This window comes from Amblyomma mixtum, chromosome 7, assembly GCF_055824585.1.
Source record: "Amblyomma mixtum isolate Tamu chromosome 7, ASM5582458v1, whole genome shotgun sequence".
Classification (NCBI taxonomy): Eukaryota; Metazoa; Arthropoda; class Arachnida; order Ixodida; family Ixodidae; genus Amblyomma; species Amblyomma mixtum.
This window is the reverse complement of record NC_143018.1, coordinates 152371511-152398965: the sequence shown is the minus strand read 5'-3', so window position 1 is coordinate 152398965 and position 27455 is coordinate 152371511. Positions and strand designations below refer to the sequence as shown.

The 27455-nt window shown below is 49.0% G+C and overlaps 1 protein-coding gene across 1 annotated transcript in view; it reads left to right on the top strand.

Moving 5' to 3' along the window:
* Positions 1-1003: 1003 nt before the first annotated feature.
* Positions 1004-27455, top strand: part of LOC149337885 (uncharacterized) — a 35170-nt gene continuing 8718 nt past the window's right edge. The window contains exons 1-4 of the mRNA XM_089554537.1: positions 1004-1039; positions 2031-2061; positions 2672-2800; positions 2840-3421. Coding sequence (XP_089410663.1) covers positions 1004-1039; positions 2031-2061; positions 2672-2800; positions 2840-3421 — 778 coding nt within the window. The remainder of the gene's footprint in view (positions 1040-2030; positions 2062-2671; positions 2801-2839; positions 3422-27455) is intronic.

Below are 27455 nucleotides of genomic sequence, written 5' to 3'. Positions count from 1 at the left end.
CGCCGCTTTTTTTTTACCTCTGCACTCTTGCGCTACATATCAAAAAGCGCAGCTGCAGACCCTTCAGCGGTTCATGACTGTTCACCTAAGAAAAAAATGACAGGGGCACTAAATGAGCCTTCTTACGAGCTTCGAGACGAAAGCATTTATTTTTAATTTATGTTTTTTTATTTTCTTCCTAATACCCCACCTACTCATTAACATAGAGTCGTAAAGGAACGCATAGCGTAGTTCACCTTTATTCGCTGAGAAGCAACGCAGATTTGCGGGTTCTGTGCTTGTGTGATGGCTCATTTTGTTAAAATGGCCCTGGGTCCACACTTGGCATGAGGACATTGATGCTCAGACACCAAGAATGGTTTTAGAATATGATTTAATGAATGGATCTCCCTTGATGCCGCTTACGGGAAAATGCAGTAAGGCTCGTCCACGTCGGGGCTGTCAGCTTGTCGTGGGACGGGCTCGATGAATGGCTGGATGTATGCTGCTGCCGGGTTGGGGATTCTTCGCGGCTGTGCGGCTCTCGTTCTCGGCCAGGCGTTGAATGAGCTGCCAGGTATCGAAGCGTGCTGTCGGAGGCCGAACGGGAGCGAAGGCTAGACCCCGGGCTCCCTGGTCCATGCGCCGCCCCGGTCTTCTGCTTTCCTCCGTCTCGACCGCTCGCTCGAATCGTCCGTCTCTCCCCTGTTCCTCCCGTCGGCTCCCCCTTTTAAGCCTTTTGCTTCTTTCTTTCTGCAGCCTCCCCCTTCGCAGTAGCCGCTGGCTGCTTCTCGCCGCCCCCGCGGCGCCGCCCGCTCGCCGCTTCCTTTCGTTCACTCCGCGCAGATCTCCCTCCTCGTGACAGCGTCGAGCCCCCTCCGCGGCGACACGACGCCAGGATGGCGCGGTCAGCCGCTTCCCGGGAAAGTCGCTGACCGGGTTCACTCCGCGCAGCTCTTCCCTGGAATCGTCGTGACAGGCTTAATCCCCACCGTAGGAGTCGACGACGGTCATCCTATGCGCTATGTGGCCTGGCCGCTTCCAGGGAGTCACTGACCGGGTTTGTGCGGGCGCTGGTGTACGCGCACGAATTGTCACTCTTGCTTCGCGATCGGAATGTCCTTGGTTCAATTTCGCGCACCTTCGGATATTTTCTTCCCTTGCTGATGACTTGGTAGGGGTTTTCTGGATCGATTTTCCTGCACGCTGGTCCTTAAGGGTAACGGAGTGAATTCCCAGAGAAATCAAGCGTAGCAGGGGGTGGCAGAAAGTTAGGTGGGCGGATGAGATTAAGAAAGTTTGAGGGGATGCGGTGGCGGCAACTGTCAAAGGACAGGGTTAATGCGAGAGATGGGAGAGGCATTTGCCCGGCAGTGGCCGTAGTCAGGCTGATGATGATGATGATTCCTGGACGCTGACAACGACGTCGGTTTCGTTGCTAATGGGCCACGTAAGGCTTTCGCCTGAAAATATTTCGTTCGATGCGAATCATGAGAGTTCCTGTTGCGATGGCCGGTGGTGCATCAACGCTCCGCAGTATGCCGGAAAACACAGCGACGCATCTTCATGCGTCGCAAGAATTGCGTGAAGTGCTCAACCGTGCCAAAAAGACGACGTTATGAAAATTCATATTTAAGATGTTTGGCTCTAAAAGGCTGTTTTGATAACGTCGGTTTAGGTCATTAGCTCCCATGTAATATCTAGCACACAACGCAGGAAAGATTTCCTGGGTGTTTCCCAGGATTTTCCATGGTTTGCAGTGTTTTGTGTCGTCTGTTCTCCAACCCTGTATACGTGGCTAACGCTGTTGGCGAGAGATTTCGACTTGAAATATCCTAGTGGGGAAAGCTGTAGAAGAATGGCGACTTGAGCCAATCGGATGTATCTCACCTAAAACATAGCACACAGTTGAAGGACACAGAACACAATGCTTGTAGTGTCTACTCTTACTGTTTCATTCATCCATGAGCCCTATATTTTGTTGGGGAAAGCTGTGTCTGACACTGAGGACGCATAAGACTCTGGTTAAACACTCCTTTACTTTGTTTCAGATGAACACACAGTCGTCGAACCCGAGCCTAGGTGTGAGCTCGGTGGTAAGTTACCTGTATTTTATTCACGAGCATCTTTCTGGATCTTAAGCATTCGAACTCGTGTGGCACTTCATGACACAGAGCTTCATACCGAACCGGACTTTAGAAAAGGCAGTTTTGTAGGAGGAGCTGATTGACGCCATCTTGACTTCTCAGCAGGATCCGTTCTCCGCGCTGAAAGCTATAGAGCAAATTTAGGGAACAATACCATGTTTAGTTCTACCATGCAGATATTCTTCTTCTTCTTCTTCACCTCTTTATAATGGCACATACCCACGTGGGGGGATTGGCCAAGGTGTAGTGGTATACATAAGAAAATTTTCATAGGATTAAACGTGAATTTTGAAAAATGCAGATATTGACACCGTCCATTCATCGTCGTCGTTCTACTAGACCCACGTGAGCGCGGAATGCGCGCGCGAGCTGGCCTTAGGAAGAAGCCGAAGTGTCTGGCTGCGAATGCTCCGCTTTTGAGACCGCTACTGACGTCCGCTGAAGTCACCTACTTTGAAGTGTCCAACCGAGCCGGACGTACTGTACCACCCGTGACATCTGGTGGAGGTGCTGTGTAACGCATTCCATGCCTCGGACTCCCCCAGCAAGCAGGGATTCAAGTCCTCGAGGGTCATCTGCCATCGAGGTGACGCCTGTACACCACGGTAGCCGCCGGCTCCAAGGCCTTCAACCCGAGTTTGGGCTTCTGGAGTCTCGCTCAACACAAGTGGTTCGTTCAGCGCCATCGTCGACGACCGTCCAGCCCGAAATAGGCATGCAGACGACGATTAGTTCACCTTCTGTTGTGCTGCAGCAGCCTCGGGAGCCACCGATCTTACAAGGTTCTCCAGTCGAAGACCCGGAAGACTGGCTGGAGAAATTTGAACGCGTAGCCCGGTACAACAGATGGGCGGAAGACTCGAAGCTTCAACACGTGTTCTTTTCGCTGGAGGGCGCAGCTCGTACGTGGTTCGAGAACCGGGAGTCGTCCATAACGACATGGAACGTATTTAAAGACCAGTTCCTGAAGGATTTCACTACGGTGATTCGAAGAGAACGGGCCGATCTGCTTCTTCAGTCCCGAACCCAGCTACCAAATGAAAGCATACTGGTATACTTCGAAGAGATGGCAAAGTTATTTCGTCGAGCTGACCCGGACATGACAGAGCAGAAGAAACTCCGGTACCTTATGCGAGGTGTCAAGGAGCAAATCTTTGCCGGACTTGTTCGCAATCCACCGAGAACGGTCGCAGAGTTTCTGTCGGAGGCAATCACCATGGAGAAGACACTCGATATGCAGTTGCGGCAATACGAGCGTCAGCCTTTGGCCATGACTGCGGTAGCCACGGACATCAGTAACACCCACATGCTTCGCGAAACCGTACGAGCTATCGTTCGCGAGGAGCTCCAGAAGCTGTTCCCGACTACGCCGCCTGCGCCAACGGTTTCTGCTCTATCCGAGGTTATTCGGGAAGAGGTGCAACAGGCGCTTACAACACCAGCTCCCTTCCAGCCGTCCACAGCCCCACCGCGAATGACATACGCCGCTGTTGCTCGTCGCGCACAACCGCCGCCGAGTCGTCTTCAGGAAACCCCGGCCTCTTTTCGGCCGCCATCACCTGCTCGTCCTGCTCTATCGTATCCCCGTAACAGTGACATCTGGCGCACTCCCAACTACCGTCCTCTCTGCTATCACTGCGGTGAGCCGGGTCACCTGTACCGCCACTGCAGGTATCGTTAGATGGGCCTGCCGGGGTTCCCTGCAGATGCACCCCGTCCGCAGCCTGGGCAGCGACCCAGAGAACTCAACGATTATCTGGCCGAATCTGCCGGTGGGAGACGCAGGTCGCCATCTCCACGTCGTCGGTCTTACGGTGACTTTCCTCGGGGAAGGTCACCAAGCCCCCGCCACGAAAACTAAAAGCAGCAACCTTTGAGGGGGAGGTTGCTCACCGACGAAATGTAACAGACCCTCCTACGCCGCAACTAGGTGGCCACCCGATGCCACGACCGAATGCCGTCCAACACCGTGAACCGCCGACTCTACGTGAATGCCACCTGACGTATCGAAATGAACCCGCACCGCACCGCAGCCGTGACCGAACACCGCGCCGTACCTCTCACACGACGTCTACGACAGCAAACCTGAGCATTTCCCTCGACGGAACAGACGTCACTGCACTCGTCGACACAGGGGCGGATTACTCTATCCTCAGTGGAGCTTTCGCCGCCACTCTGAAAAAGGTCACCACTCCGTGGATGGGCCCACAGATTCGTACAGCCGGGGGTCACTTAGTTACACCGACCGGGACTTGCACATCCAGAGTAGCAGTTCAAGGCGCAACCTACCTGGCAACGTTCGTTATACTTGAACATTCTTCACGTTACGTCATTCTCGGGATGGATTTCTTGACCGAGAATGGAGCGGTCATTGACCTCCAGTCAAAGGCCGTGTGTTTCTCCACAGAGAATGCAATACACAGAGATCCAGACCATCCGACCGCACTTTGCATCCTGGATGACCACGTCACCATCCCACCTCGTTCGAGTATTATGGTTTCTGTCGGCGCCAAGACTGTGCGGAATTTCGAAGGCGTCGCGGAAGGCAACCAGATCTTGCTTTTTGCCAGGAGCCTTGCTGTCGCCAGAGGAGTCGTTAATCTCGTCGACGGAGAAACAGAAGTGCTGATAACCAATTTCGGTGGTGCACACCAACATCTGAACGTGGGAACCGTTGTGGCTCACGTTGATGCCATCCCCCATGTCAGCAGCACACCCAGTATTTCCACAATGTCGTTGTGGCAACAGCAGAGCCCAGTCACTGGTTTCACGTTCGACGTCAATCCAGCACTCTCCCCGACACAGCAACAACAAGTTAAAGATCTTCTTCTGCGCTACGGCGACACCTTCTCGGTATCATCGCGTGTTGGACGAACTCACCTAACGAAGCATCGCATTATTACGGACGATAACGTGCACCCTCTCCGACAGTCCCCCTACCGAGTGTCTCCCGCTGAACGCGACGTTATTGGCCGCCAAGTGAAGGAAATGCTCCGCGACGACGTAATTCGTCCTTCCCGGAGTCCCTGGGCAGCGCCAGTCGTCCTCGTGAAGAAGAAAGACGGAACATTGCGGTTCTGTGTAGAACCGTCGCTTAAACAAAATCACCAAAAAGGATGTCTATCCTCTCCCCCGGATCGACGACGCTCTGGATCGCCTTTGTAGCGCGAAATACTTTTCTTCGATGGACCTCAAGTCAGGTTACTGGCAAATTGAGGTCGATGAGCGGGACCGTGAAAAAACAGCTTTTATTACTCCAGATGGCCTGTACGAATTTACGGCCATGCCCTTTGGACTGTGCTCTGCACCGGCAACTTTCCAACGCCTTATGGATACCGTGCTTGCCGATTTAAAATGGCAGACGTGTCTCGTCTATCTTGACGATGTTGTCGTCTTCGCCCCGACTTTCCAGGAGCATCTTCACCGCCTCGAATTGGTCCTACAAGCAATAAGGTCTTCTGGACTCACGCTCAAAAATGAGAAATGCCACTTTGCGTATACAGAGCTGAAGGTCTTAGGGAACGTTGTGAATCAAGCCGGTGTTCAGCCTGATCCTGAAAAAACAACAGCTATTGCCCATTTTCCGCCGCCGCAAGACCTGAAAGCTGTCCGCCGTTTTCTTGGATTGTGCGCGTATTACCGTCGCTTCGTGAAAGATTTTGCTCGCATTGCCGAGCCGCTGACGCGCCTAACACGGTCGGACACACCTTTCAGATGGGAAGCAGCGCAAGAAAATGCATTCCGCAGCCTTCAAAGCCTCCTGCAGGCACCTCCCGTTCTGGCTCACTTCGACGTCAACGCCGACACGGAGCTCCATACTGATGCCAACAACATCGGCTTAGGTGCTGTCCTGGTCCAGATCCAAGCGGGTCAAGAACGGGTCATCGCTTACGCAAGTCGGTGTTTGTCACCAGCCGAATCAAACTATTCCGCTACCGAGAATGAATGCCTTGCCATTGTATGGGCCACTTCGAAATTCCAACCGTACCTTTACGGCAAAAATTTTAAGGTGGTGACCGATCATCATGCCTTATGCTGGCTCGCAAGCCTTAAAGACCCGTCCGCTCGCCTCGTCCGATGGGGTCTGCGGCTCCAGGAATACGACATGACTGTCGTGTACAAATCCGGGCGCAAGCACTCTGACGCCGATTGTCTGTCCCGCGCCCCAGTAGATCCTTCTACCGACGCCTGTAATGATGACGACATCTTACTGAGTGCTCTCAGTGCCTCCTGCCTCACTGACCAACAATGCGCCGACCTCGAACTTCGAGATGTAATGGAATTTCTCAACGGCAGCAACACGACCGCCCCACGCGCTTTCAGGCGCATGTTGCCATCTTTATGCATCCGCAATGGTCTTCTGGTCAAGAAAAATTTCGCTCCAAACAATACGCAATACCTAATCGTTGTACCGGCTAGCCTGCGCAATGAAATCCTCCAGGCCTCCCATTACGAACCCACTTCTGGACATTTGGGCATAGCGCGTACGCTAGCCCGAATCCAAGATAATTACCACTGGCCTCGTCTCCGTGCTGATGTCACTCACTACGTCAGAACGTGCCGAGCCTGTCAGCGTCGCAAGGTACCGTCAACCAAACAAGCTGGGTTCTTGATGCCCATTAGACCACCTACAAGGCCCTTCCAACAAATAGGAATGGGCATGCTGGGTCCGTTCCCACGTTCGAACTCTGGCAACAAATGGATAATTGTCGCGACGGACTACCTTACCCGCTATGCAGAAACGTCAGCTCTACCCAGCGGCACCGCTTTAGAAGTCGCCAAGTTCTTCGTGCATCAGATCGTACTCCGCCATGGGGCACCTGAAGTGCTGATCACTGACAGAGGCCCTGCGTTCGTGGCTGAGCTGCTGCAGGAGATCTTGGTTTACCCTTTCTGAACCCTTTCTGACATGATTTCCATGTACGTCGATATTGAACACAAAACGTGGGACGAAGTGCTTCCTTATGTCACCTTCGCCTACAATACGGCCATGCAAGAAACAACGCAGATGTCCCCATTCCACCTCGTCAATGTCGTGCAGTGACGACGATGCTCGACGCAATGTTGCCACACCTGGACGACTCTAGCCTTCACACTGATACCTACACGTTCCTGGAACGCGCCGAAGCTGCTCGCCAACTGGCCAAAGTTCGAATTCAGGACCAACAACTTCGAGATGCAGATCGCTACAATCGGCGCCGTCATGACGTCCATTATGCGCCTGGCGACCGCGTGTGGGTGTGGTTTCCCATTCGGCGACGAGGCCTGAGCGAAAAACTCCTCCATCGCTACTTCGGACCATACCGCGTGGTCAGGTCATTGGGCGACCTCAACTACGAAGTCATTCCCGATGGATTTCGGAAGTCCCGGCGGTCTCCGTGCCGTGAAGTGGTTCACGTGGTCCGCCTGAAGCCTTATCAGGAGCGGTATCCTCGCCCACTAATCCCGTTCTTTCCTTCCGACCTCTCCACTCACTCCCAGCATCGGGACGATGCTTCTTTTTGCCGGGGAGTAATGACACCGTCCATTCATCGTCGTCGTTCTACTAGGCCCACGAGAGCGCGGAATACGCGCGCGAGCTGGCCTTAGGAAGAAGCCGAAGTGTCTGGCTGCGAATGCTCCGCTTTTGGGACCGCTACTGACGTCCGCTGCAGTCACCTACTTTGAAGTGTCCAACCGAGCCGGACGTACTGTACCACCCGTGATAATATAATGATTGGTTTGGTTTAATGGGGTTTTAAGTCCCAAAGCGCCTGAGCCTATGAGGCACGCCGTAGTGAAGGGCTACAGAAATTTCGACCACCTGGGGTTCTTTAACATGCCTTTACATCGTTCAATACACGGGCCTCTATAATTACGCCTACATCGAAATTCTGCCGCCGAGACCTTGATCAAACCCGCGTTTTTTGGGTCAGCAGCCGAGCGCCATAACCACTGTGTTACCGCGGGGGCGGGACGCAGATATAATAAGGAAAAAAAAAGAGCAAAACGATGAGGCAGCGTATGAGTATCGAGAGTTAGCAATAGTGAACTAATACTGCGTCATTAGTCACCTAACTTGGCTTTGTTCCCTTCCTTACCCACTATTTTCTCTGCCTTTTCCTCAATGATGCATCTGTCATTTCCTTTGCATAGCTCCCTTCGTTGCACTCAAATTAACTTCTACCCTTCTGTTACGCTTCCATGTCTCTGTCCCATATTAAGTTAGTGCCTGTAGAGTACAGTCCGCGTCACTCTTTCGTTGAGCGCTCGAGCGGCGCACATCCCCGCAGAAAAACCGACACCTTTTCTCTGCGATTTAGAAGTAGCGCTTGCGCTCAAGTACAGCTCAATAAATTTACACGCATATGACGAAGAGCACTTTGCTTGGAAACTATGAGCTGCTTTCTATTTTTAGTTTTCATTGCACGGACTACACTGCCCGAGCACTCTATACAAGGGTGACGCAGACTGTACAGCTTTTACATGCTTTTCTGTGGAAGAAGAGTAGTAAACTTGAATTATTGATTTGAGAGTGCGTGCCAGAGTTCACTCCATCCCATTCTTAATCTTGTAGCTAATTCACTATAGCGGTCCGGATATGCGGTCCATACTGTCCTAAGTACATCTATTCCCTTACCAATTCACACGCTTCACTATCTACACTTGACTGCTGCTCCCTTCCGAGACTGTTGAGCATTTCCTTAGTTTCTTGCATATTAATTTTAAACCCGCTATTCTATGCCTGCCTAGGTCATTCATCATGCTCTGCTTTTCGTTCCCGGAGTTACTTGGCAACGCACTATAATCAGCGAATCGCAGAACGCTAATGTATTCTCCGTTAATTCTTACCCCTTACTCTTCCCAAACCAAATCTATGAATAGCTCGTAATACAAACGCCGAAGGGTTCTGCAGAGATCCTGTATCCTGACACCCTTCCTTAATACGATTTTATTTTTTTCGCCACTGCAAATCTGCGGTGGTCGCGCAGGCGCAATAGATATTTTGCAGTACTTCTAAATACTCTTCTTCTACACCCTGGTTCCTTAAGGCCTGCTTAGTAAGCTTATCGGTGACCTTATCGGTCTTTAATTTTTTAAGTCTTTTACGCCCCATTTATTCTGAATTAAGATTAGGGGACTCTCGAGGTCATAAGGCATTGTGCATACAGAGTGGCTACATTATCTAGCACAATCTTCTTACCGTCCTTCAACAGATCTGCTGTTACCTGATCTTCACGAGCAGCTTTCCTCGTTGGCTTTGCTTGTAAGGCTTTGTTTACTTTCTCTTTCGTTACCAGATGACGTCAAATGACCCCGCACCAATCTCTACGTCATTACATTAGTTTGTCTGTGTTAGTCTCAAAGAGTAGCGATTCTCACTCAAAGGTTGCTCTAGAGCGTCTCCAAAAGACGACGACTCGCGTGGAAACGTTCTGCCGCCAGTCGTTATACAGGTTCCCTGAAAACTCCAAAATAAAAGATTGAGAGCGTGCCATGAGTGCCTTGCCTCTAATATCGCAGTCATAGGCTAGATGGCTACAGACTCATAGCTAAAGAATCTCCGCCATATTGTCACGTTGTAGTACACGGCAGTCCAGCGGTCAGGAAGACACCGACAAGACTTGCAAACGAAGCTCTTTATTTGGGCTTACTTGCGCCCGGAAAAGAACTGAATCACTCGGCGGTGGCGTAAGCAACAGACTAGCTCGTCAGTCGTCGAACTTCGAATGCCCGCCGCTCGCTGCATTGCTCAATTTAAAGCCGCCAAGGAAACTTCGAGATAACAGGTCAAAATCAACTACAGTAATCTGGAAACACCTAGATGCAGTTTTTCATGGCTATGAGCAACCGAGATTAATCGGGTCCCTTCTCGCGTCAAGAACAAAAATGATAACGCCCCGTTCCTGCGGCCTTGAGCGCGAACGAACGGACACTACAATGATACGTGGCATTACCTCCCTCCCAGAGAAGCATCGCCTCGATGCTTTAAAATGAAAATAAACACGAAGGATGCAAACTTCCAGTCCTTTAGCCTTCATAATAGGGTTTAATGCGTACGACATGGTGTGACTCATGCGCGATGTCCATGAGGCGTCGTCGCAAACTTTCGGGAACGACGAGTCTGTCACATCCGTACAAGACGCCCTGCACGACGGACAACTCCGGAATCAGCCGCACGAAGAGTCGGCTGCGAGAGCTGTACTGTTGGCCGCGAATGGACGGGCACGTCGAAGAACTGGTACGGACATGCGTCGTGTGCCAGTCCTGTGACAAGTAGGCTCGTCCGGTAGCACCTCCTCTGCAACCTGCCGCCTCCCCAGAAATACCTTGAGATAAGGTTGGCCTTGATATCATGGGGCCTTTCGACCAAGCTCCTAATGGCTGCCGGTTCTGGATCGGGCGAAGCCAGGTACAATGAAGGGCCCGGGCGGCTAACACCAGCGGCTGACATCAGCTTGGTTGGAGGCACGTCCCAAGATGAACCCTGGAACACGGTTACGGATTGCGGACTGGTCGGCGGCACTCTGGTGCAGTCGATAGGCGGCCAGATGTCAGCGAAAAGGGCAGCTGGAGCTGAGGAGTGCATTTGCTGCTGAACCACTTCTGGACGAACCAAACAAAACTTGGACGAGTACCGCACTCGCCCATCATACAGCAGATATGACGCAGGTCCACGTTGCTCCACAACCTTCCGAGACTCCCAAAACCGAGCTGGCAGTTTGCCTCGCACAGTGGGCTTGCGAACACGCACGTGCTGGCTGATCTGGAAGTCACGACGCCTGGCGCCACTCCGCTGGTCCGCATAAAGCTTGTACTGCGCTTGCTTCTCCTCAAGCCTCTGCCGCAAAAGCTTAAGCGCTGTTGTCGGATCCACTGGGAAGCACTGATCCGGCATGCCTACGACATTGAGTCTTGTGCCGGGCAACAGGCCATGAATTAGGAGGGCTGGTGCAATTCCTGCTGTGGCATGTGGCGTACAGCGGTAGACACCGAGGTAGTCCACAATAGCTGTAAGTAGGTTGCGTCGCGCGCACAGACATGCACGACTTGCGTGAGTGTGCGCCGTCGCTGAGATACCGTTTGCCGTCGGGGATGACTTCACAGTCTAGGTCACCGTTGCGGCGGAGAACCCTGTGCGGGCGAAAGTATCGTCGCACGCAGTGATTTTCACTCAGTCAACGGCGGCGAATGACTTGCATATCTAAACACGGTCACCTAGCTTGTAATGCGTCTCCCGTCGGCGCAGATTGTAGCGTCGGGCGTCGGTGTGCTGATGGTTTTTAATGAGAGGCCGAGCAAGTCTTAGGGCTTCCCGGCGCGATGAAGGTAGGCGGCGACGTCGAATTTTGTCTTCGTCTGAAACGTCCGGGAGCATTGCGTCAAGTGTTGTCGTGGGCTTCCTGCCGTATACAAGCCTGGTGAGGGTAGACCTGGTTCTCTCCTGGACGGCAGTGTTATGGGCGAAGATCACGTAGGGTAGAATGGTCTTGTGTTCGGCGTCGATGTACATGGAGAGCATGTCTGTGATTGTTTTGTTCAGGCGCTCTGTGAGTCCGTTGGTTTGCGAATGATAGACAGCTGTCCTCCGCTCAATTGTCTGATTGTAGTTTAAAGTGGCTTGTGTGAGCTCCGATATAAACGCCGTTCCTCTGTCTGTGATGAGCACTTCGGGGGCGTCGCGTCGCAGGAGAATTCGTTCGACAAAAAAATTTGGAACTTCTGTTGCGGTACCATTATGCAATACTTTTGCTTCGGCGTAGCAGTTCATGTAGTCGGTGGCCACGATGATCCACTTGTTACCTGATGCTGCAGTCGGAAAAGGGCCGAGGGGGTCCATCCCTATTTGCTTAAAGGGCTTAGTTGTTGGTGGTATGGCGTTCAGGAGTCCGGCTGATCTAATCGGAGGAGTTTTGCGTCGATTACATTCACAGCACGTTTTCACGTAATGGGATAAGTCGGCAGCTGGCCGCGGCAAATAGTACTTCTCCTGGATGCGGTGTGGCGTCCGAGCAATACGGATATGCCCTGCAGTACGCTCATTATGACATGCCTGCATAATTTCTTGCCTGACATTTTTGGGCACGACAAGAAGATGCACTGTCCTTTTGGGCGCAAAGTTCTTCAGGAGGACATTATTGTGAAAGACGAAAGCCGACAGATGGCGCTTGAACCCTCGGGGAGGCGATGCGATCTTCCCATTCAGATAACCAACCAGGCGTTGCTTCTCAGGATCGGAGCGCTGCTGCAGTGCGAAACTGTTGGCGCTTACCGGTCGTAAGAAAGCGTCGTCCTCTTCCTCTTCGGGTGCTGCGTCGATAGGGGCTCGCGACAAGCAGTCTGCGTCGGAATGCTTGCGGCCAGATTTGTAGACTACAGTTATGTCGAATTGTTTTCGACGCAGGCTCCAACGAGTAAGGCGGCGGGAGGGAACTTTCAAATTGGCCAGCCAGCAGAGAGCATGGTGATCGCTCTCAACCTTGAATGGTCGTCCGTACAGGGAGCGGCAAAATTTCGACGTGGCCCAAATAATGGCGTGGCATTCTTTCTCGGTCGTCGAATAGTTGGCTTCGACTTTCGACAGTAAACGGCTAGGGTACCCGATAACCTTCTGCTAGCTACTATTTTTCTGAAAGACGATCGCTCCCAAGCCCACACTGCTTGTATCGGTATATATTTCGTTTTCGGTGCTTTCATCGAAGTCACCGAGCACGGGAGGGGACTGTATGCAACGCTTCAGCTCTTTGAAAGCTTCCACGTGCCACGTTGCTTATCTAAAAGGCACGTCAGCCTTGGTAAGTTGTGTCAAAAGTTCAGCGATGCGCGAAAGGTTCTTGACGAATCTGCGGTCGTAAGCGCACTATCCAAGGAATCTGCGTATAGCTTTCTTGTCATTAGGCGGTGGAAACTTTGCGATCGCAGCCGTATTCTGAGGGTCTGGGCGAACTCCATCCTCGCTTACGACGTGGCCAAGGAACAGCAGCTCCTCGTAGGTGAAGTGGCACCTCTCTTGTTTCAGTGTTAAGCCTGAAGACTTGATTCTTTCCAGCACTATCCGAAGCCTTCTGAGGTGGTATTCACAGCTTGAGGAGAATACAACAATGTCATCTAAGTAGACTAGACAAATTTGCAACTTCAAGCCTGCGAGTACCGCATCCATTACTCACTGGAACGTCGCTGTGGAAGAGCAGAGGCCGAATGGCATCACCTTGAACTCGAAGAGTCCGTCTGGTGTGATGAACGCAGTCTTTTAGCGATCTCTTTCGTCGACTTCAATTTGCCAGTAGCTGCTCTTCAGGTCCATCGATGAAAAGTACTTAGCGTTGACCAGATGATCCAATGTCTTGTCGATGCAGGAGAGGAGGTAGACATCCTTCTTTCTAATGCTGTTCAGGCGGCGGTAATCGACGCAGAAGGGAAGGGTGCCGTCTTTCTTTTTCACTAGCACGACTGGTGCTGCCCAGGGTCTCCTCGATGGCTTGATGACGCTGACACGTAGCATTTCCTCTACTTGCTTGCGGATAGCTTGGCGTTCCAGCTGCGATACGCGGTAGGGGCTCTCCCGCAGTGGTCGGGCGTGTTCGTCTGTGACAATGCGGTGCTTGGCAAGCCGGGTTCGTTGCACATTCGATGCCGATGAGCAGCAATCGCTGTACCTTTGATGAAGACTGCGTATTCGGTCTTGTTTGCTCCGGGGTATTGCTGGGTTTCTGGCCTTGGTCAGGTGTTTCTACGGGTTGGTCGGGGAGGGAAAATGTGTCTCTGATGTCTACCACGTCGTCGAGAAAAGCAATCGTCGTACCTTTGTTTAGATGCCGGTATTCTTCAGTGAGGTTAGTTAGCAGCACTTGTGCTTGGCCATTCCGAATTTGGGCGACTCCCCTTGCGACGCCCAGTCCTCGATCCAGGAGTTACTGGGTGTTCCCCTCGACGACGCCTTCGGCAGTTTCGATGTCTCCAGTACCTATGCAGGCGACGACCCTTGATCGGGGCGGCACGCTCAATGCTTCGTCGATGACGTTTAAGGCAACGTGATGAGTCGCTCTCGCCGCAGCAGGTACGGCTTTGTCAGTGGTAAGCTTGATCGACTTAGATCGAAGGTCTATGATCGCCCAATGTTCATTCAGGAAGTCCATTCCCAAATTCACGTCTCACGAGCAATGCTGTAGGACAAGGAAAGTTGTAGCGTTGATTCGCCCATTTACTGTAACTCTCGCGGTGCAGCTTTCTGAAGACGTAATAAGGTTACCACCTGCGGTGCGGATCAGTCGGACTGCGAGTGGCGCACTCATGACGGAGTAGTCAGCTCCCGTGCCGACCATGGCAGTGACCGCATGACCGTCGACCGTAACTTCAATGTCACTTGTTCGCGTTCTCGTATTGCAAGTTGTATTCGGTGTACAATCTCGGCTTCGTCGAATAGTAAGGCTGCGGTGGGCTTACTCCGACGTTACTTCTCTGCGCGGTGGTAAAAGCTTCAAGTCTGGCCGTTTCGTTCGCGTCGTCACTGTTTTCATCGCAGTTAAGGCATGGTCTTGCGTTTTCGTCGTTGGAGGATATTTGTTCTTGCGCTCAGAAGCAAGCTCATCTCCAAAGGTTTCTTTATTCAGTTTAACCTTCGGTTGCATGGGGAGCGTCCACGCGCGGCGTAGCCTCGGCTAGGAGATATAAAGCGCGGTGACAATGGCGACGCGGAACGTGATAGGTGGCTCGGTGATGAGTATTCTTCCCGACGCAAGAACTCCTCGATTTCGGCTGGTCGCTGGCCGGGTCGAGGTCGTGGGGCGTCGTATGATAACCCTCGGATGCCCATTCTTCTTTATGGTCAGTGCTGGAGAATGTGACTGTCTTCGCCATAGTGGAAGCATAGTGGGCGGCGCTGGTCGGGAGTTCTCCGCTCGTCGCATTTCCTCTTGCGTGTGCTACGCTCTTAGGACGGGCGGATTGGGCTTGGAACCCGTCGTCGAGGTGCAGGACGGCGCACTGCTGCGGCGTAAGTCATGGTTGGAAGCTCCAGAGGGTGCGTGGTGGTCGGCGTCACACCCAAGGCCTGTTGAACTTCGCCCCGGATGACGTCAGTGAGCGAAGTAAGCTGCGGTTGCGTTCCCGTTGGCAGCAATCGTCGGAGCTCTTGTCGTGCAACTTGACGTATAACCTCCCGCAGGTTATCTTTGTTAGCGGTGTCCGGCCAGCTTGCTACTAGCGGTCATACTGGCGGGCTCTGGCATCAACAGTTTTTTTTTTATGGTGGATGGCTCTTCTACAAATTCCTCAACGGTTTTCGGTTGGTTGCGGACGAGGCCGGCAAAGAGTTGCTCTTAACTCCTCGCATAAGCAGCTTTACCTTTTCTTCTTCCTTCATGTTTGCGTCGGCACGCCGGAACAGACGCCTCACCTCCTTAGTGTACACTGCGACGGTCTCGTTTGGGTGTTGTATGCGAGAATGTAGCAGCTGCTGGGCTCTCTCCTTTCTCACGACGTTTCTGAAAGTCTTGAGAAGCTGCTCCTTTAAGGTTTCCCAGTCCGTAAGGATAGCTTCCTCATTCTCAAACCAGATTCTTGCTGGTCTCTGCAAGCCGAAGAAGACGCGCCTAGATTTCATGGCATCGTCCCAGTTGTTCAAGATAGCCACACAGTCGAACTGTTCCAGGCATTCTTCGGGGTATGCGCCTGGCGAAGCGTCGAAGGTTGGGGTTGGTAGCACCTGGGGCTGCTGCAGAATGATTGGAGTCGACGTCTGGGGCAAGCTCATGGTGGACGTTGCTGTTTGCTTTCGCTTCCGCGTAGGCTCTCGCAGAGTCCCGAACTCAGATGCGTCCCCTAGCAGACGTTAGCTTGCTCGGTGTTCTGGAGTCAGGTCCTCCGGTGAATGACTCAGAGGGCTGGCATCACGACTTGCCGGTGTATCCGGTACATGGAAGGCCAACCCGCACCTCCACCAGATGTCACGTTGTAGTGACGGCAGTCCAGCGTTCAGAAAGACACCAACAAGACTTGGAAACGATGCTCTTTATTTGGGCTGACTTGCACCAGCAAACGAACTAAATAGCATGGCAGCGGCGTAAGCATCAAACTATCTCGTCAGTCGTCGAACTACGAATTCCCGCAGCTAGCTGCACCGCTTAATTTAAAGCCGGCCAGGAAACTTCGATATAACAGGTCAAAATCAACTACAGTAGTCTGGAAAACCTAGATGCAGTTCTTCATGGCTATGATCAATCGAGATTAGTCCGGTCGCTTCTCGCGTCACGGACAAAAATGAGAACGCCCCGTTCCTGCAGCGTTATGCGCGAACAAACGGACACTACAATGATGCGTGGCAATATTTACCATCAGTGATATTTCCATAGAATACCTTACAATACTATTTTTGATCTCCCTCTTGAGGCAAGGAGTCTGTCACGAGTAAGCGTCCCTCGCCTGATCTTCTGGCGCACCCTTTTTGCATGTGCACCGGTAGGACTGCAGATAATTCATCATGTGTGCTTAAGCGGTGCTGTTGTGTGTTACCAACAACAATTCCGTAACTGTGTGCTGGTTTTTCACATGAGCGCGTGTCTTGGGCACGCAGCCTGAGCAGCTGGGATGTGTCTTTGGACTGCGTGGCTAAACTTGTTTTTCCTGAAGGCTCACGAACTAAGAGGTGCGCTGTAATACGGCCCCCTTTCGATTTCTTTCTTGGTGGACACGGGTCTCCTCGGGTAGTGGTAGGCTGGTTCTGGATTTTCTCTGATATGCGCCATAGCTGGAGCGATTGCCATAAGTACTCTAAGGCTAATCCCGGCTACTGCTTAACCGAAGCCCGGACCAACTAACTTTCAGTGGCCTTCTGAACGCCAATCACAGGTCCCTTTTCATGAACTCCATCGAGTATCCCAGATGCTGTGCTGCCACAAAAGTTCCAAGCTCGCTTAAAAATGCCTTGAGTATTACCGTGGACTCCTGAGGGAATTTCATACTCTTCTTATCCCAGTTGCAGTCGAACCGTGTGTGCTATTCCTCTACTTATATGATGGCTATTCCGTAGCGGTCTCGATACGAGCTGGCCGGTGTCACTCTCACTCCCTTGGTTTATGCCCCTTCCTTCCTTCCTTCCTTCCTTCCTTCCTTCCTTCCTTCCTTCCTTCCTTCCTTCCTTCCTTCCTTCCTTCCTTCCTTCCTTCCTTCCTTCCTTCCTTCCTTCCTTCCTTCCTTCCTTCTTTCCTTTCTTCCTTTCTTCCTTTCTTCCTTCCTTCCTTTACTTCGCTTCTTTCTTCCCTCCTGCCTTTGTATTCATGGTGCCTTAAGCACAAATATATTGACAGCAGTCATGCTATTGCGCCAAGGTTGCGAAATGGGGCAGTCAATACCGATGCATATATATAGGCAGCGTGAACATAATTCCGAAAAAGGTGCATATAGGAGAGAGCGCTGAACTTTCAACTTCACGCTGTATCCTATCAGCATCTTTTTCCTGATGGCGTTCGTGCTGCTGATGGACATGGATCGCAACCAACTAGACCGGCAGATCATGTTCAGTACCGATGTTAGCGTTTCTTCATGCGGCATGTAGCACATTTTTCCTGCAAGAATGGACAATCTGTACCAACTAACTCGTATTAACAGTGAACTATGGCTCCGTTCCGTCCTCGACACGCTAATATTTCGAGCCTATGCGGAACATTCCATTGAGTGAACTATCGCTATGCACACATATACTTTGCTGCTTACTCTAAAACCCATCGCACCGGCGTTAAACATTTGGAGCTGATAATGCTCAAGCGGACAAAATCACAAAATCGTTATTGTCAAGGATGGAAATTAATTTCTGCGTCTCATTTGTGCGCCCCATAGATGATGTGGTACTTAGAACTCGGTCGGCTTTCCCTGATATAAGAAGTACTAGTTGGCACAATGTAATAGCTGACGGATACCGCTGGCACGCATAGCGTCCCTCGCAAAAGCTCTGGAGCACCGGTGTATTGATCGTAAAATATTGCAAGAGATAACCTGGAATATTGCTCTGGCGCATATCGGGAGAAATAACTCGTCGGAAATGCTTCTTTCCATCTTTACGCGATTGGTCTAAAGATATATTTCGCATGATTCGCATGTTCATTTATTTTTTTTACTTGCCTTGTAATTTTGTTTTGTGCTTCTTTGTAATGTGTTTATTGTGCCCCTCCTGCCAGGGTCCTTCACTGCGCCTGCAGTATGCCCTAAATAAATAAATTGCAAAAACCTATTATCAGATCTACGCACTTTGGCTTCCCGATAGCAGGCATCTAAACAATTTTATAGCCAGACATGGTGGAAACATATGAGTAAAAAGGCTTCTGGAACGCGATTGGATATTCACGACCAGAATTGCTGAGGGTTCGTGACCTTTCTGAACAGCACGCTCTTTCAGTCCATCCACCAAACACTCACTACTCCCTAATCCTTCGCCTCCCGATTTTCGCAAAAACGCTTAATGAGCTAAGGCAACATGCAATAGATAAATGAGGCTATATCCAATAATGTTCTGTCCTGAAAGACGCGGGTTCGATCCCGGCCGCGGCGGTCGAATTTCTATGGAGGCGAAATTCTAGAGGCCCATGTACTATGCGATGTCAGTGCACGTTAAATAAGCGCAGGTGGTCGAAATTTCCGGAGCCCTCTACTACGGCGTCTCTCATAGCCTGAGTCGCTTTGGGACGTTAAACCCCATGAAACAAAACCAAGCCTAATAATGTTCTATTCGATAGCCTGTAAGCCAAATAATAACGCGCTTAAGAATAACTAAAACGAAGTGGATGAGTATTCACCAGCATTTTTTTCATGTGTGTCTCGCACTGTGAGTATTGGACGCGCGGATACGTCCCACTACGCGAAGATTTTGAGCCCAGTTTTTGTCGGTGCATCTTTCGCCACAGATGAGGAACCACCCCAGTAAGTGTTACCTTCTACTTTCCATCCCAGCAGAATTACTCCACCCTACAACCACTCGTGATAGACATTCATGCAAAAAAAAAAGAAATTCTTTTTCGCCTTTGGATGAGCCAAGCAAGAACAAGTTCGTGATACCCTCCCCTCCGGATGCGGTTATTTTTACTCACGCTGCTACTCTGAGAACTGTGCCATGCACACAGTGTAATAGACAGTGGTATCAACGCTGCGGATAAGGACACGCCAATAGTTCTTCGCCTCCTGAAGTATCCGACAGATGGCGTCACGACGTATTCGGAGGAATCAAAAGCGCTCCCTCCGTCCACACCAGCCACCTTCCTCGCTGCAGCTTGTTTCGCATAGATGTCAACAGGTGGCGTGGCAATGAAATCGCGTCTGTGAAGAGTGCTCTTCACGAGAGAAAGAATGCAAAGAGGCGCACATGCGAGGAAAGGAGAGTAGATGGTGAGACCACAACGGCAATGCAATGTGCGTGCCATCACCATAATATTATTGTCGATTGACAAAGGAATTACAGGGTAATCTAGTCGATAGCTCCGGTCTATCCCATTCTGTGGCAGCATATCGCGGTCATTAAGTCGTCTATGCGCAAGGCCAGTCAAAGTTAATGACGTAGACATCAAAACGAGGAGGAAATTTGCAGGCTGACGCGAGGTCCCGGAGCAATCAACAAAACAGCAGATGACAAATGGGAAGTGTGCAGCTTTTTACATCGGCAATCATTGATTTGATGAAACAGCCGCATTAAAATATTTCCTTCACGCAGATCCGCATTAAATCCAGAGGTATAAGGCTGTCGAGCTGCTTTTAATAGAAAGGGGCCGGCAATGGCGTATGGACAATGGTGTTCAGAAAGTGGCTTGCTGTGGACAAACACTAGAAGGCCTGAGCATACGAGAGGCGCTTTTGAACCTACATGGTTTCCTCCCATACGTCCTGATGGGTATTCCTCGCTTTTCAATAGAAGCTCTCCCCTCGCGACCGAACCTCGATTTGTCTACTATACCTTTGTTGGCAGGAAGATGAAAAGGAAGGAGCGAGAAGCAGCAGCGAGCTCTGGTTACGCCTCGAAGAGCTATTGCTTCCCTATATTTTTAGCACTAGAGGCCTCGTTCTCGAGAAAAGCCGGAGTCCGTCTGTGTAGCGAATAATGCAGATGATCCACCTGCCACGTATGCCAGGCGGCAATGAAGTTTTCGCAAATTAATAAAGGGCAACTTCCGCCTGCTCACAGGGGGAGTGTGCATGAGGTCATTCATCGCTCTCGGGAAGAGCAACGCGTTTTCGAAACGGCACTGCCAGGGAAGTTGCCCATCGTTAAAGAGACCATGCGACGTTAATTAAGCATGTGACGTTTATTCTTTGTGCGCAAAGTAAGTAACGGAGTGATAGCTGAACGCCAGTAGAGATCGCCAAGATTGTAATATTTCTTATTTTTTAACCTTCTCCAGAAATGCTCATTTCTAGCCGGTGGTGGCGCAATGCACCCATGATTTCGGCAGCGGAAATGAGGGGGCATCGAGATTATGCGCTGCTTTCCTAGTTGGTTGTGGTTCCAGTTTGAACCTAACTCTTTTATACTCGGAAACAGGTCAAAATATTATGTTTGTAGTGCTGTAAGCTTTTCGTATGCCCCAAAAACTGAAGAGAAGCACTGAAAGCGAACGAAAACTATTAAGAATAACACTAGGGCCTACACTTCCTATTTCGCTTGAAACTATCTTTGAGGCGAGCGCTGTTGTTCGAACCACGTGAAGAAAACTGCGAAAAAAAAAGCCAGCCGACACACCTTGCCCACAAACCTGAAAAGATGGACAGGAGTCCACTTTACCAGGGTAGGTGGCACCGGTGATAGCCTTTCACTCCTACCAACAAGGAAACATCGGGGAGCTTCCTTTGTTCATGGTGACAAGTACATTCAAACAGCGCTAAACAACAGGACAAGAAAGACTAGTAGACAAACACGGCGCTGAACTTACAACTGAGTTTATTAGAAGGAATAATTTCAATATATACATACAAAAATTGGCACACGTGCGCACAGTCATACATCAAAGTAAAGATAAAATCAACAAGTCACGACAATCGCACGTATTGTACCTGCCTCCCAGCTACCCTTTTGCTCAGTAATGTCATTTCTTTCGTTGACAAATTTAAAGAAGTTTTGCTAACGCAACCATTCGATCTTGTAGTAATGTGTTATACTTCAACGACTTCTCTTGCAGTCTTGTCAGTATGAAAAAATAATAATTCTGTATCATCAAACAATGGCACGCATTTGCATAGACTGCAATGACTTGCCAGGGTCGTGTCTTTTTTTCTGCAATGAATTGACATGCTCCATAAGCCTAACATTAATGCATCCGCCTGTCTGGCTTATGTAAGTGTGACCACACGATAAAGGAATTTCGTATACAACCCCGATCTTGCACTTAACGAATTTGTTCATATGATTCACCTTGCAGACAGACTTACGTTTGGCACCTTCCTGCGTTGTCTGAGCTGCTGCTCTTAACTTACCCCGCCCCGCCGCGGTGGCTCAGTGGTTACGGCGCTCGGCTGCTGGTCCGAAATACGCGGGTTCGATCCCGGCCGCGGCGGCTGAATTTCTATGGAGGCGAAATTTTAGAGGCGCGTGTACTGTGCGATGTCAGTGTACGTTAAAGAACCCCTGGTGGTCGAAATTTCCGGAGCCCTTCACTACGGCGTCCCTCATAGCCTGAGTCGCTTTGGGACGCTAAACCCCAATAAACCAAACCAAACCAATCCTAACTTTCCAGCTTATTGGAGTAGAAAAAACAACCCTCAAGCCATACTTGGCCCCCACCCTTTTAAAACGATATTACAACGCATGCACATAAGGCATGACGACTACTTTTTCCCCTCAGCATTTTCTTTGGGCTGACCCGAAGATTTCAGTGTTCTAAGAATGTTATCAGCACCAGCCCCCAGTACGGAATCAGGATACCCAGCCTCCCTTCATCTCTGGGCTTGGACTGCAAGACTAGCAAACATTTGATGCATATAAGATTTCTGACGGCCATACCAATACATCCTGTCACAATTGTTCTCAGTTATGTTGACAGAAAAATAGAGAGTGACTTAAATGAAAAGTGCATTAGAGTTTTTCGGTATGTGGATGACTTCCTGGTTTTAGTTAGGTCTTTGGGTACTGAGTTTGTGCCTGAGGTACTTGATGTTTTTCCACAGCATGGGTCTAGACTTAGGTTTACGCATGAGATCCCTCAGAGGAACGCCTTGCAGTTCCTAGATATGAGCTTGTCCTTCTTGCCGAACCATGTATGCTGGCGGTACGCTCCCAGGAGTGAAAAACCTTCTGTTAATTACGCGTCTTGCCGTTCTTCAAAAAAGTCTTGTATGCGTCAAATGTTTGCTAGTCTTGCAGTCCGAGCCCAGAGATGTAGGGAGGCTGGGTATCCTGATTCCGTACTGGTGGCTGGTGCTGATAAGGTTCTTAGAACACTGAAATGTTCGGGGTCACCCCAAAGAAAATGCTGAGGGGAAAAAAGTAGTTGTCATGCCTTATATGCACACGTTGTCACATCGTTTTAAAAGGGTAGGGGCCAATTATGGCGTGAGGGCTGTTTTTTCTGCTCCTAATAAGCTGGGTAAGTTAAGTGCAGCAGTTGAGAGAAAGCAGGAAGGTGCCAAACGTAAGTCTGTCTGCAAGGTGAACCATGTGAACAGATTCGTTAATTGCGAGATGAGGGTTGTATACCAAAATCCTTTATCGTTTGGTCACACTTACATAGGCCAGACAGGCCGTTGCATTAATCTTAGGCTTATGGAGCATGCCAATTCATTGCAGAAAGAAAGACAGGAATCTGGCAAGTCATTCCAGTGTATGCAAATTCGTGCCATTCTTTGACGATACAGAATTGTTATTTTTTCATACTGGCAAGACTACAAGAGAAGTCGCTGAAGCATTCCACATAACTAGAACATCGAATGGTTGCGTTACCAAAAGTTCTTTAGATTTGTCAAGGAAAGAAATGACATTGCTGCACAAAGGTCATTTTGAAGGCAGGTACAATACGTGCGATTTTAGTGGCTTGTTGATTTTATCGCTACTTTGATGCATGACTGTGCGCACGTGTGCCCGTTTTTGTATGTATTGAAATTTTTCCTTCTAATAAACTCAGTTGTAAGTTCAGCGCCGTGTTTGTCTACTACTCTTTCTGGTCCTGTTGTTTAGCTCAGTTTGAATGTACTTGTAACCATAGAACACCAACTCGCCCAATCTGCCATTCTGCTACAGTTCCTTTGTTCAGTTATTCGCCCCTGCCCTGTCTACAGCGCTTACACGGAGGGATGACGCCGTAAAAATGTTCGCCTGTGGGCTACCAATCTCCTTTCGAGTGTGTTCAATACAGTTCTGATTCGCTGCGCCCTCTCAGAACAGGGCAAGTGAAATGGGCGAGTAAAACGCGTCTGTCTGATTTTTTTTTATTTTGAATTTTCTGAGTGGAAAACCTTGCTTTCCATGCTCCGATTTCAAACATTTTTTTCTTAAACTCCTTTATGAAGCGCGTAAAGACTCCATTTCATCAGAATAATCGGAAGCCGTGTCGCATTTCGGAGAGACTAGACAACACGAAAAAGATCGAGTGGTCAATGCCGCGTTAATGTATTTAAGTATTCGTTTTTCCCTAACGTAATTCTGGACTGGAACTAGCTTCCGAATGATGTGGTTTGTGCACCTGATTTCCAAAGCGCTGTTGAAATGATGATCTCTGATGCATTTCTTCCAGGTCTCGTGTGTTGACCAGCGCTGCGCCGATGTAGGTAATGTTATCACTCATACTACTTGTGAACTCATTTAGTCTTCTTTTAGTATGTTGTGTTACCTCGCTGATATGTTTCCCAATATCTTACTTGCATGCGTTATTGTATGTAGTTATACCCCCCTACAATAATGCCTCATGGGAGCTGTAGGTACTTGCATTGAAAACATAAAAAAAGGAAGTGAGGAAAAAATGCGGTGCCCGTTAGCGCTGCATCACTGGGCGAGTGGTGGCATCACAACTCCCCGCGTTCAGTGAGCCTATGAAAGAGAAAGAGCATACTGACGCCAGAGGGATCTCGAATGCCATCGTAATGTACTCTTAAGGGTAAGTTAAGCGTCGCCCAGTTTTTTTTTTCTTTTTAATTCCCTCTGTGGTGGTCATTGGAGCATCCCTAGTCGTATATTCCAGTAGAACCTCTTTGAGTGTCGCCGAACATCTTTATCTGTCGTTGCCGTCAAAATATTCTTCTCGGGCACATACAAACCAGTTTTTACGAAGCGGTCTTGGCGCACTAAATTTTTCTCCGTAGAAATCTCTAGATTGAACGATAACCGCAATAACATCACTACGAAGGCAGCAACAAAAGTAAACTGTACATTCTTAACAAAAAAAACGTAAAGAGAGAGTGAGCTCTACTCTGACGCTCTCACTCTTATGATAGAGAGTGCACCGGAGGACAGGTTACTCCTTTTTACTCCATACAGGCGTCATCATCATCATCACCAGCCTGACTAAGCCCACTGCAGGACAAAGGCCTCTCCCATGTCTCTCTAATTAACCCTGTCCTTCGCCAGTTGCGGCCACTATTCCCGCAAACTTCTTGATCTCATCCGCCCACCTAACTTTCTGGCGACCTCTGCTACGCTTGCCTTCTCATGGAATCCACTACGTTACCCGTAAGAACCAGCGGTTATCTTGCCTTCGCAATACATGCTCTGCCCAAGCCAATTTCTTCCTCTTGATTTCGACTAGGATGTGATTACTATGCGTTATTCCCTCACCCTCTCTGCCCACTTGCGGCCTCTTAACGTTGAACCTATCATTTTTCTTCCCATATCTCGCTGCGTTGTCCTTAAGCTGAACCCTTTTCGTTAGCCCCAATGTTTCTGGCTCGTAACTGAGTACCTGTAAGGTACAGCTGTTGTGTTCTTTTCTCTTGACGGATACTGGTAAACTGTCATTAATGATCCGAGAGAACTTGCTATATGCGGTCCTTCCCATCCTTATTCTTCTAGTTATTTCCCTGTGATGATCCGGATCAGCAGCCACTACCTGCCCTGAGTACACGTGTTCCCTTACCAATTCTAGCACCTAGCTAACAAATGTGAACTGCTATTTCCTTGCGAGACTGTTGAACATTACTTAGGTCTTCTGCAGGTTAATGGACACACCTACTGTGGTGCTCTGCCTGTCTAACTCATTGATGATGCTTTGCAACCCCTTATGTAATACCCCCAGTGGGTCTTTAAGGTATTAAAATGAAATTTGCTGAGTTACTTAGCAAGGCAATGTCAGTAGCAAATCGACAATTACTTACGTATTCTCCATTAACTCTTATCCCCAACTGTTCCCAATCGAGACCTCGCAACACATCCGATAAACAGGCGGTGAATAGCATTGGCGAGATCGTGTCTCCCCGCTGGACACGCTTCCTTACTGGAATTTTACTGCTGGCTTTATGATGTAATACAGGCGTATTCGTGTGTATAATGTAGGGTAAACAGACAGAATATCGATAAGCTCTCTCAGGAGAAGAAAGATCTCATTACGAAGTTCCACACATAAAACTGGCGCTACTGTCAAAGCTAATCAATACACCTAAGGTAACCGACATAAGGAAACAATGTAATGTACAAAGAGGAGACCCATCTCTGAAGAACGGAGGTCGGCTAAAAGTGCTCAAGAGAAAACTAGGCATGGCCAAGAACCGAATGTACGCACTGAAAGAAAAACAAAGCATGGTAATTACCAGTACCCATAACAAAGTGGGGGATAATGTCTACACAAATCTGTAATCTAAGTAAACTAATCCGGACTCCAATGAAGCATTGTTGTGGAGGAAATCGCCATCCCGTTAATAACGGAACAAGGAGGAAAGAAAAATTTAGACGAAATCCAAAAGAAAAGCAGCATATTAGGATCGGGAAACTACATACCTTTAGAAGGGCGCTCAGTAGATGCGCTAAAAAAATTGGTCCTCCTGAATACGGAATGGAAGATCTGGGATAAGGCCATTCTTGTCATTTAAGTAAAGGTTGGTTTCCTAGAAGCTTTTGGAGCCTTTCGTATGAAGTCCTTGGCGTCACATTTTTATCCGCAGTGATTATGAACGCTCAGGACATAGAGAACAATGCGGACGTTAATACTGTTCCTCTCCCTTTTCTGCAGAGCCGAAGGCGATGCCAGTTCGTACTGGCCCCATCTCGGCGTCATCAACTTAGTCCTCTTCCTTTTGGGAGTGGCCGTGGTCTTGGCCATTTCTTATTTCGGTAAATCACCCTTATATACTAGCCTTTAAGACCATAAAAAAAAATGCGCTCTAACTTCCCTTATAAATATGGCCTGTATACTTTCTATCTACATCCTACAGGCTGCACTGCCTTCCAATATATATTTCCTTTGGCCTATCTGTAGTCTGTGGACTGTCTATACTCTAAAGTCTACTAAACATGCATGGCCATACATCTTCTTCTATGAACTATATATAAGATTTGTTTACAGAAAGTCTGTAGACTTTACTGCTTGAAATTTATGTATAATCTAAAGTGTGTAAAGAGGCTTTTGTAATGGTTGGAGCAGTGATTAACGATATAATAATAATAATAATAATAATAATAATAATAATAATAATAATAATAATAATAATAATAATAATAATAATAATAATAATAATAATAATAATAATAATAATAATAATAAATAATAATTTTATTTCCTGTCAGGCAATACAATACAATTCCGGGCATGCCAAAGCCATCAGTGGCTTGTTGGGCAAAACCCGGCAGCAGGCGGCAAATCTCTTTTTTTCCTACTCAGGAAAAACATTTCAAATTGACAATGCACAAGGAAAAGAAAAAAACACTTCAAGGAAACACAATAAAGTCATTAACAACAGGAAATGATCAAGTGGTTTGCTTTAGGTTACTTACTAAAACCGAAAAAAAAAGAAGGTGATGAGAGCGTTATACTCTAAGAACACAAGAAAACAAATCTGGAGCACTACTTCCTTTATACTGTCTTTTCCTTTAAGACAGTGTAGGTTATGAGGGCTTTCTTTATTGCCTTTTTATTCTTCAGTACCTTTATTTCATTAGGTAGACTGTTAAATATTGCGGGGACATAAAAGCAGCGCTGGCTTTCTCCGTATTTAGTTCTAGTAATTAGTAGTTCATAGGTGGAGACAGAACGGAGGTTATGACCAGATGACCGAGCAACTTTGAATTCGTTAGTCCACATATGTCTGACGGCGGCATACTGAAGAAATACATTGTTAAATTTTGGGAAACTAAAGCTAAGAAACAAATCCTCCTTAGGCACAGAAGTGTTGTACGCTACACTTTTTAACGCACTCTTTAACAAATTATTTACCCGCGTTTTCCAAAATTCCGCACAG